Source organism: Cnephaeus nilssonii (genome assembly GCF_951640355.1).
Source record: "Cnephaeus nilssonii genome assembly, chromosome: 14".
In the NCBI taxonomy this organism is placed as follows: Eukaryota; Metazoa; Chordata; class Mammalia; order Chiroptera; family Vespertilionidae; genus Cnephaeus; species Cnephaeus nilssonii.
In genome coordinates, this window is record NC_137085.1 from 33,218,159 (window position 1) to 33,229,350 (window position 11,192).

General features: G+C 40.3%; 1 protein-coding gene across 6 annotated transcripts; it reads right to left on the bottom strand.

Moving 5' to 3' along the window:
* Positions 1–1,442: 1,442 nt before the first annotated feature.
* Positions 1,443–11,170, bottom strand: RMI1 (RecQ mediated genome instability 1). Of its 6 annotated transcripts, none has more exons than XM_079790292.1 (4): positions 11,047–11,087; positions 9,844–10,326; positions 4,489–4,579; positions 1,443–3,408 (listed from the first exon to the last, which is right to left on the bottom strand). In XM_079790292.1, the coding sequence occupies exon 4, from the start codon at positions 3,370–3,372 to the stop codon at positions 1,519–1,521; it is 1,854 nt and encodes a 617-aa protein (XP_079646418.1). In that variant the 5' UTR covers positions 3,373–3,408; positions 4,489–4,579; positions 9,844–10,326; positions 11,047–11,087; the 3' UTR covers positions 1,443–1,518. The 6 variants fall into 6 exon arrangements, with proteins under 6 accessions (XP_079646418.1, XP_079646419.1, XP_079646416.1 ...); XM_079790293.1 differs by having other exon boundaries at positions 9,844–10,009; positions 11,047–11,071; XM_079790290.1 differs by lacking the exon at positions 9,844–10,326 and having other exon boundaries at positions 11,047–11,170.
* Between the last annotated feature and the right edge of the window lie 22 nt (positions 11,171–11,192).

Below are 11,192 nucleotides of genomic sequence, written 5' to 3' on the forward strand. Positions count from 1 at the left end.
TTGAGCGGAGGCCAGGGCCAGCCAGGGTGGGTGGGAAGCTTGGCTTCCTCCATTGCCAGGGGCAACCTAAGCCTCCTGCTCGCTCCAGCTCCATAGCTGCCTCCATCTTAGTTGGGTTAATTTGCATACTTGCTCCTGATTGGCTGGTTGGCATGGCTGGTGGGTGTAGCAGAGGTAGTCAATTTGCATGTTTCTCTTTTATTAGTATCCTACCTAATAATAGACAAATATGCAAATTGACCATACCTCCGACACACCCACAAGCCACACCCACCATCCAGAGCAAGTATGCAAATTAACCCAAACCAAGATGGCTACAGCCACAGAGAGCAAGGTTTCCTAGGTAACAGAGGAAGCCAAGCTTTCCGCCTGCCCTTGCCAGGCCTAAGCCTCCACTCAAGCTACAAAGTTTCAATTATAGAAAGTAAACAAATTCAAACAAATGGCGGCAGGATGGAGCTTGAGAGAGCAGGCCAGGGTTGCCGCCGGCAACAGGGGAAGCAAAGCTTTCCGCACACCCTGGCCGGGCCCACCCACTTAAGGCTACAAAGTTTCAATTATAACCCCAACAGAAATGGCTGCCGGCCTCGGAGGGAGCCCCAGGCTTGGCTCCGCTCCAGGCTACAAAGTTTCAATTGTAGAAGGAAAATAAATTCCAGATACCAGGGCCTCCGCTTGGGTTGCCAGGGGGCGTGGCCGGCCTGCAAACCACCACAGGCCCCTCGCTCAGGCCGCCCCAAACCCCAAGGGAACCCTCACCTGATCCGGGACGCCCTTCAGGGCAAACCAGCTGGCCCCCACCCCTGTACCAGGCCTCTATCCTATCTAATAAGAGTAATATGCATATTGATCATCACTGCAATACACAATATAGCTGCCCCCATGTGGTAAAGATCCTGCCCCCATGTGGACACAAGATGGCCACCACAAGATGGCCAGCAGGAGAGGGCAGTTGGGAGGCACCCTGCCTGCGAGGGAGGGCAGTTGAGAAGGACCAGGCCTGCAAGGGAGGGCAGTTAGGGGTGACCAGGCCTGCAGCGGAGGGCAGTTAGGGGCAAACAGGCTGGCAGGGGAGCAGTTAGGCATCAATCAGGTTGGCAGGGGAGTGGTTAGGGGGTGATCAGGCTGGCAGGCAGAAGCGGTTAGGGGCAATCAGGAAGGCAGGCAGGCGAGCAGTTGGGAGCCAGCAGTCTTGGATTGTGAGAGGGATCCCAGATTGGAGAGGGTGCAGGCTGGGCTGAGGGACACACACCCCCCCACCCACACACACACCCCGTGCACGAATTTCATGTACCGGGCCTCTAGTATGAAATAAGTGGGAAACAAATTTCTCAACAACAGGAGTCAAGTTCATCTAATAAAAATTTTTATTAAAAAAACCTAAACAAACATGATTAAACACTTTTAAATTGAAATAAGTTGTGAAACTTCCTTTTTCCCTTTTATGAAAAGTTTCAAAAATAAAAGGACAAATATAATTCTAAATATTTCATTGTTTTTTAATGTTATTTTAGTAAATTACTTATTCAATCGCTTCTTTAGGTTATCAAGGTGTTCCACATTAATATCTTCCAATGCCAGTACCATTGCTTTAGACAAGGAAGGATTAAATGAAATAGTCATTAGACAGCACAAATCTATTAGATCTCGCTGACATTTCTGCAAACCCTCCAGGAATTTCTGATATTGAAGAGGGTCCTTTTTTAACTTTTTCATTTCTGCTACTGAAAACCCTATCAGACTAGCAAGTATTTCATCTACAAAGTCTACATCTAGATATGCAGTCCCATCAGAAATCTTTGCTGTTATACTCCAAATGCCACCAGAACTTGAGAGATTTCCAGTTAAGGTTACAATAAAGGCTTTGATTTTCACTGTTATAACTTCCTTTGGTTTGCTGGCCATTAGAACAGACAAATAGATAAAGGGTGGAGAATACAAATCCATGGTGGTAGAAAGTTTAGTGCTGTTCTCTGATGATTTTAAAGAACAATTCTGTAAATGCTGATCATTTCCATTATAAATTTGTGAACTCCTTTTTGGTACATAACTGACCAGTTCTCTATTTAATACTGTATTATTTAAGGAATGTACATTTGAACTGATGAAGGTTTGTTTCACTTTATTATCTGTCTCAGAGTTCTTATCTTTATTTGAAAAACAGTGGGTTATGGATACATTATGATTAACTGAAAAAACACCATTGTTGTGGTCTTCATCAGTCGTTTGTTCAGATAAATTATTTTCATTCCAATTATCATTTCCATTTTTGCCAATTAACGAAAAATTATTCGGAGTATTAAGCTTATGTGAAGATCTTGCTATACTGTCATCTGGTATTCTGTTCAAAGTCAATGGCTGCAATTCTTTAGTCTCCATTTGTTCTTTCTGGACAACTTCTTCTAAAAGCAAGGCCTCTGCTAAGGAAAAGTCATCTAATTCCCCATCAGTGAAATGCACAGATTGATTTGGTGGTTTCTCCTTTGGTCTTGGAGAAATAACAAGTCCTGGTTCAAAACTTGACTGTCTTGTGGGAATAGTATTTGAGGAACTACCTATGCTGAAACATCTTCTTTCCAAGGAGGTGTCATTATTTGCTGCAAGTTCATCACTTTCATCAAGACTTGCCAAGAGTTCTTCATCAGAAGGTTCTAATACAAGCTCTACATCATCTGTATTTCTAGGGATGTTCTGATTAGAATTATTTGGTATGACTGAAACTATAGGATCAGGCTCCCCAATTAATCTTCCAAGTACTTTTTCTTGGGCATATTCCTCTAAAAGAGCATCTACTTCTCCTCCCAACACCTTCACATTTTCTGGTTTCAATAAGAGAACACCAAGTCGAAAAGAAATGATTCCATAAATCAAAATTTTTGTACCTGGAGGAAGATGACTATGAAGAACTGGAATAGGCTGATATTCCATTCCCTGCACTTGTACAATTCCATCAGTTAGCTGTAGCATCAACATTCGTGAAGGCTTGGCTTCCCAGGGCTTTTGGGTTACTTGTGTTTCAGCTGTAATTAACTCATTCATAGTACTCTTTCCTCTCAACTTTTGCATCTGGGAATATGCAGGCTGACTTACATCAACCAATGAATTGATCTGCAGAGCAAAAAACCCATTCAGCTCTCCTTTTGGAAGTTCTAAAATGTCATCAGGTAAAAGAGGATGCTCTAAATCTTTCAGATCGGTAAGGAGCCATTGCTCAAAAACTTGTTTATTCATTTGTGCTTGACTCAAATTAATATTATCATTTTCTTCTTGTATCCAGTTAATACAAGCTTCCAACCACATTACAGGTACTTTAACATGCCATGTAGCTAAAAGCCAGGTTTCAACTCTTAATGCAATACTAGTTACACTCATTTCTTTTAAGTAAAAGAAATATTACACATCTGTTACCTAAAAACAAAAAACAAAAGCAAAAGAATTATAATTCAGTATTTAGAATTATAGTTCAACTTAAATGTTGCCTCTCTAATTATGCAAAATGCACAAACAGGCATAACCATACCCTTTTGATTTTTCTCACTTTCAGCATCTTAAAATTCTTTCACTTTCTACATATCCAAAATTCAAATACAAGTATATTATGAGAAAAGCTAAAGCTTTGAAAGCTAGTTCAGCCAAATTACTTCTCTGACCTAATATAAATTTCTTAACTTTTCTAGCCCAGATTTTTCATTTGTAATATGACAATAACACCATCTATCTTACAGGGTTGTTGTGAGGATTACATAACATTTAAAGCATAATATCAGATCTATGAAAGACACATAGTAAATAGTAATTATTATATTAATATAATGATCAGATTTTAATAATTTAAAACAATACCTGAGTTTGGGTTTCAGAAATATTCTAAATTCTAATAAAAGCAACCTCCTAACTATTCAGGCCATAAAAAAAAAAAAAGAAACAATATTCACTAAGATTATTTTCATAGCTATAATTCATACTCTTTTAAAACATACCATTGTGCATGACCATATAGCACTTAAATATGTAGTCTAAGGATAAAGTTAAAACAAATAACAATAAATTCTGAGCTAACATAAAGCATCTTATTTGTTTAGCTAAATAATTTCAATAGTCCTACGAGGTAAATATACTTCTGATTTTCTCGGTATAAAACAGAAGCAAAACAGTAAAGACTAATCAACCCTATATTCACAAAAGTATTATTTTTTCCTTATACAGATAAAAATATCTAAGAGTTAGCCCTAGCCGGTTTGGCTCAGTAGATAGAGCATCGGCCTGCGGACTGAAGGGTCCTGGGTTCAATTCTGGTCAAGGGCACATGCCTGGGTTGCAGGCTCTGTCCCCAGTAGGGGGTGTGCAGGAGGCAGCCGATCAATGATTCTCTCTCATTGATATTTCTTTCTCCCTTTCCCTCTCCCTTCCTGAAATAAATATATATTAAAAAAAAATCTAAGAGTTAAAATTTATAAAAGTTTTAAATACATCCATAAGAAAACTTACCATTTGGAACAGGAACATAGGATTTGATGATAAGACTTGGAAGTTCAGTGGGGTACTTGTAACCTCTACTGCTCAGAAATAGCCCTGGGAGCTAAAACAAGAAACAGTAAGGGTTATAAGAGGAAGGTACAGAATCACTGGTCTATTTTCATAAGTGTAAGTGTTTGAAGGTATGGTTTTTCAGATCCCTGTTATCAATCAGGGTAGAGTATAAGTAATACAGAATTTTAAAAATGAGGTTTGGAGTGAGATGAACAAAAGCAAGTGACCATGAGAAATTTACACCCTCTAAGCTTATTTCCTTGTCTATATAGTACTTACTTCATGGGCTACTATAAAAATTAAAGGAGATGGGAGAGGATAGAGGGCAGAGCACCAGCCCAGGTACAGATATTAAGCAGTTAGGTCAGCTGACCCAGGGCAAATCCAGCTGTTAGGCTGCTCACCTAGGCCTCAGAATCACCACCTCTGTGGCCACTCAGTTACAAAGCATCCAGCAGCTGCTGCAGGCGGAGAAGCGGACCACCTAGAAGGTGTCCAAGGCCCACAAATGACTGGACACTGAAGCAGGCCAAAGCAGCTGAGGCTGAAATTAAACAGCACTGCCTGCAGAGGGAGAGAGAGTTCAAGGCCAAGGAAGCTGGGGCTCTGTGATCCCATGGCAGTGGCAGCACTAAGGTGGAGGAGGATAACCAGGAGAAGACAATCCTCCAGACCTACTTCTGGCAGAACAGGGATGAAGTCCTGGATAACTTTTGGTCTTGCCTGGGACTTCAGGCAGAAAACTATGAAAACTACTGCATAAATAGATAAGAGAGAAGTACTTGTTCCATGGATTGGCCTTTTAGATGCCTTCATGGGATATGAACCATTAGCAAAGCTCGAGCTATTTCTTGTGAAAAGGTATTATTTCTGTATATTATATATGGTAGGTCCCTTCATTTTATGACAGATGGCAAATGCTGCTTCTTTATAGAAACTTAAAACTTACCCAAAGATTTCAATTTTTATCTCATATTGCTTAGAAATTTAATCAATATATACATTGTCTGGTTCCTTATGTCTTTTAGCTCAAGTATCAGTAATGACTTTTTCTTTCTTACATGTAGTTAAAAAAAAAACCATACAATTTTTTGAAGAAAGAAAAAGGGGTTAAGTTTTTTCCGCCTACAGCTTTCTTGGAGGTCAGGGGTTTTATCTATGAAAAAGTAGTAAATAGCCCAGCCTGGGTGCTTAGTGGCTGGGCATCAACCTATGAACCAAGAGGTCAAGGTTCGATTCCCGGTCAGGGCATATGCCCAGATTACAGGCTGGATCCCCAGTGTGGGACATGCAGGAGGCGGCAGATCAATGATTCTCTCTCATCATTGATGTTTCTATCTCTCTCTCCTTCTCCCTTCCTCTCTAAAATTAATAAAAACATACATTAAAAAAAAAAAAAGAGTAGTAGTTACTTGTAACCTGTATTAAGCAGCAGCCAGCCTAAAATACTTTCTGGCTAAGTGTTAGAACAACGAATAGTAGTATAATTATTTGGGCTGCTTTTAGTTTTCCTTACACAAAATTACTAGATGACAACTCAAGAACTTGTTTTATATTATTGGTTAAAAAGTAAAGTTTATCATGTAAAAATTTTTTTAAATAAAAGAGCTAGGAGAGACAGTACTAGTAAGTAATCTAGTGGTTCACAGTTCAACTATGGTGCCAATTTTAAAAAAATATATTTTATTGATTTTTTACAGAGAGGAAGGGTGAGGAATAGAGAGTTAGAAACATCAATCAGCTGCCTCCTGCACACTCCCTACTGGGGTTGTGCCCGCAACCAAGGTACATGCCCTTGACTGGAATCGAACCTGGGACCCTTCAGTCCGCAGGCCCACGCTCTATCCACTGAGCCAAACCAGTTAGGGCAGTGCCAGTTATTTTTCACTTACAAACTCTGTCACCCTAAACAAGTGGTCATATTATTAACACATGGTTAAAATTGAAAGAAGTCGTTACGGTTGTGAGAATTACATGAATAACATTTTAAAGGAGTTAAGATCATTATAATTACTGGCTCTCAGATTTAAATGGAAGTATTTCCTAACTTATTGCTAAGGAAAGCAAAACAGTGTGCTAACTTTTGTGTACAAAAGAAAGGAAAACAAGCATATTTCTATTTCCTTGTATATACATAAAGCACCTCTAGAAGGATATACAGAAATAAAACTTTTAATACATAGCTTACACTCAATAACAAAGAATAAGATCTTTGTGGGTCAGAAACAGAGGAGAAACATAGAGTAGTAAGGGGGTACTAAAGACCCAAGGAAAAAAGGACTAAAAACAGTGTGTAGGCTAAAGCTCCAAGGGTTCAACATGCCAATTATAGGGTAGAACTAGAAACCGGCTCCTTGCTAAAATTGGGCCAAAATATGTTTCATCCACCACCTACCTATGGCCTATAGAGGGAACAGAGATACCCTGAGAATGGAAATGGGGCCTACATAACATGTATAGTGCATATAGTAGGCTATTCATATCAATTGATGTATCTCTCTCCCATTGATGTTTCTCCCTCTCTCCCCTTCCCTTCCACTCTCTCTAAAAATCAATGGAAAAATATCCTTGGGTGAAGATATACAAAAAATAAATAAACAAATAATTCTATGTATACTAGGACTGATTTTTCTACAGGTTACAAAGAAAAGCTTATTAAAATTTTTTAATCAGCCCTGGCTGGTTTGGCTCAGTGGATAGAGCGTCCGCCTGCGGACTAAAGGGTCCTGGGTTTGGTTCCGGTCAAGGGCACATGCCTGGGTTGCAGCTTGATCCCCAGTGGGGGGTGTGCAGGAGGCAGCCGATCAGTGGTTCTCTCTCGTCATTGATGTTTCTATCTCTCTCTCCCTTTCCTTACTCTCTGAAATCATTAAAAATATATTTAAAAAAATTTTTTTTAATCAAATGATAAAAGTATCAACGTTATTAACATGTGGGATCTGTATTATATTTAGATTTCAATAACTGAGCCCTTTAATAATTTAGTAAATCCTATTATTTTCATCTTCTCCTTCAGAGAATTCCTAAGGTTTTCATTTCTACCTTTCTCAGGAAATTGAGTAACCATAGTTACTGCAGGTAGAAGCAACTCAGAGGGAAGATGTTAGTTAAGGCAGTACAGTTTCCAATCAGCACACATACAAAAAACAGCTCTTAATCCTCAAAAGTATATTTTTAAAATTGTACATTAGGAAATGCTTGTACCATATAATCAATCCACTTTTTTACTTTCCAAAATTAATCTTAAGAAAACAATCAGGAATGAAGATAAAGACTTATGTGCCAGAGTGTTTATCATTGTTTTTGTAGTGTGGGGGAAAAAATACAGCAACAATCTATGAAATGTAAGGTAACAACAGCATCTTTAAAAAACATTTTTAAGGCCAATTTAATGACATGTTCATATTTTATTTTGTTAGGGAAAAGGCCAGCTATAAGATACACATATCTTAATTCCCACTAATTCTATAATTATGAAAAAATTTTTAAACACACTTTGATATTTTGTGCATATTAAACTTGGCTGACGACAATAATCTACATTTGAGATCTTGACTGCAGGAACTGAGCAGAAAGAGAATAGAGTAGGAAAATTCTATCACTCATCTTATTTGATTTATAGATTAATTTTCAATGAGCCTCACATATTTCAAGGTTTTTTTTGTTAATCCTCACCCAAGGATATGTTTCTATTGATTTTTAGAGAGTAGAAGGGAGGGAGAAAGATAGAGACATCAATGTGACAGAGATACATCGATTGGTTGCCTCCTGCATGAGCCCCAACCAGGGCCAGGATAAAACCTAGACCCAAATAGAACCCAGGATCCTTCAGTCTGAGGGCCAACACTCTATCCACTGAGCAAAACTGGCTAGGGCTTTTAATTTTTTAAAAAATAGAAAAAGAGGTAGAAGTATTATCCTTTTGGGCACTGTACATAGCATTCAACCAATAGCTGAGACTTAATAATCATTCACTGTTTCCACTATCTTCATCTAAAAAGTAAAGGTAATCTGTGCTTTAATTCATTTGGGATGACTTCAAGATACTTTCTGAAAATTAGGGGGGGGGGGGGGGCTTAACTACATGTAATGACTGAAATCAGAAAGAAGTAATCAGTGGTGCTATTTGTGGATCTTCCATAACCTAATGTAAGAAAAAAACAGAAAGAGAATAGGTTTAGGAGTTTGTATCCCAAGTCTGCTATGTGACCTCAGACATGTTCTTTAATTTCTCTTAGTCTTAATTTCCTCATCCATAAAACAAAGATAACCACAACCTACCCACAGAACTGTAATAATGATTAAACTGCCAGCACAAGATCTGGCACATGGTGGGGAATTCAGAAAATGTTAGCTATGATATTTTAAATAATCATCCAGACAGACAGTGTACAATCTCAATTATATTAGCTTAACTAGAGTAAATCCCACCCAGGCCAGTGTGGTTCAGTTGGTTGAGCATCAGCCTGTGCACCAAAAGGTCTCCAGCTTGATTCCCAGTCAGAGCATATAACCAGGTTGTGGGTTCCATCCCCGTTGGGGGAGCCAGATCAATGTTTCTCTCACATCTCTCTCTCTCTCTCTCTCTCTCTCTCTCTCTTCCTTCTCTCTCAAAATCAGTAGCACATTTTTTTAAAAAAGAATAAAAGTAAATCCCACACCTAAGTAATATTAGCTCTGATTTCATTGGAAATCCAAAGTGATCATATAGTTCATTACACAAAACAAGCGCCATTGAATGTATCAATAATTTGGCAAGTCCTTGAATGAGCATAGGTAATGATATAGTTTGGCTGAAAACAATAGAGGATGAAAGGATAGTGAAAAGATAGATTTTCCTGTAATTTAAAGGGTAAAACCTACAATAAATTATAAGAGATAAGAAAGAAAACAAGTGGAAAATGGAAAAAAACAAAAACATGGAACTATGGCATTTAGAAAAAGGTAACAGCTTTCACCAATTAGGGTCCAGTCAGAAGACAGTAAAATTGGAAGAAGTTCCTGGATAGGGATGCTTACTTTGCATTCCTGTTTATTCCTCATCTCTACTTATCAAGGCAGAAAATGATGGCTGCAACAGAAATACTAATTTGAAAGAAAGCATCATTAGTACAGTGACCCTAAAAGTGCCCATTAGTGTTAGTGAAATGTCCCAGATTTTAAATGACAGATTCAATTAAATGTTGCAAATCCTAATCCTAATTGACAGATATCTACAACCCAAGTATTCCCGACCAACACATACTCATCAATTCTTGTACACTTAATGAAAATCTAAACTATGTATCATAGAACCAAAACGTGAGGTTTTACCTCTGAAGAAGACTTATAACTCTTCCTGGTGGGGACCATTAGAAAAACTGTATTACCATTTAAAGAGACCTTTTATAAATTCCACAATCCCAGAAACTATGCTCTCTGTCCTCCCAGCCAGTAAGTGGTGCTTCATGAAGTCCTCAGTTCCCTCTGAGTTTTCTTCCTAATTAGGCAAGTAAAAGATAAAGGGCAGACGAAATCATAGCCATTTAAAATAGGTGCTGGTTACAGCTGTTTTGCAAATTAGTCAAGAGGGAAATCAAGTTACAATATAATGAATCAGCACAAATTTACCATTACAAAGATACACATACATAAATGTATTCTGCTAACGGTGGATTTAGCTTTATGTGTAAATCACACTTTTAAAGTGTGAGGTTGGGGTTGCAGAGGAAGCCGGGAGGGTTGAGGAATGGTGATGTGAAAACTGGGTACTACCGCGCCAGGCGATTTCCCGGGTTTGTCAGGATTCGGGGAGACCTTAAGAAAAGAGACCATCAAAGCTTAGCACAGGGGCCTTGGAAATAACCTAACACAAAGCAAGTGTAAACTGGATAGATAGCTCCACCGGTAACACGGAAGGGCGAGGTTTTGATGTTTTGATCGCTGCCGAACACCTGGACACACCGTAAGCTCTTTAATAGGTGACCGGCCAGAACGCGTATGTTGAGGTTTGCATTCACTTCGGATGAATGCAATACTACTTCCAGAAATTTTCCAGATAAAATGCGGCGACGACGCTACAGAATACTCGCATCGCAGGCCCCGTTAACAAAAAGAAAAAAAGAGAAGAATAGAATGAAAGGTCTCTTCATAACGGGGAGCACTGTAGAGACGCCTGGATCCCCCGGACGTGCTGGCTCAAGGCCGGAACCAAAGGGACAAGTTCTCCAAGGCTCAGAGGCCCACCGCCACAACCCCGCGGGCCCGCCCGCCTAGCCCGGGATCCCGCCCGAGCTGATCGCCGGCCGCGAACCGCCAGTGGCGTCCCCCCGCCAGGCGGGGGCTGCGGCCCGTTACCCACGGCGGGTGTCCGCGGCGAGGGCCGGGCCGGTGGGCGGCCGGGCGGGCGGACTGCACTTACCGACCCGCAGCTCGCCCCGCAGCCGGGCAGCCCGGGCGGGAGGGGGGTGTGGAGAGAGGGGGAAACGCGAGTGTGGCCCGGGGAAACGGTGGCATTTGTCTGAGCCTACTACCGACCTGGGACTCTCGCTTTTCCCCTCGTGCAACTGCAGTTCCCTGGCCGCGCGACTCTGAAAACAGGAACCGAAACGGCGCGCGCCCTAATCCTATTTTGCCTCTTCCCGCCCGATTTGCCGCGAGCTCCCGCCCCTCCTCCAAACCCC

Coding starts and splice junctions, on each gene's coding strand:
- RMI1 (XM_079790290.1), bottom strand. CDS start 3,372: ATGAGTGTAACTAGTATTGCATTAAGAGTTGAAACCTGGCTTTTAGCT.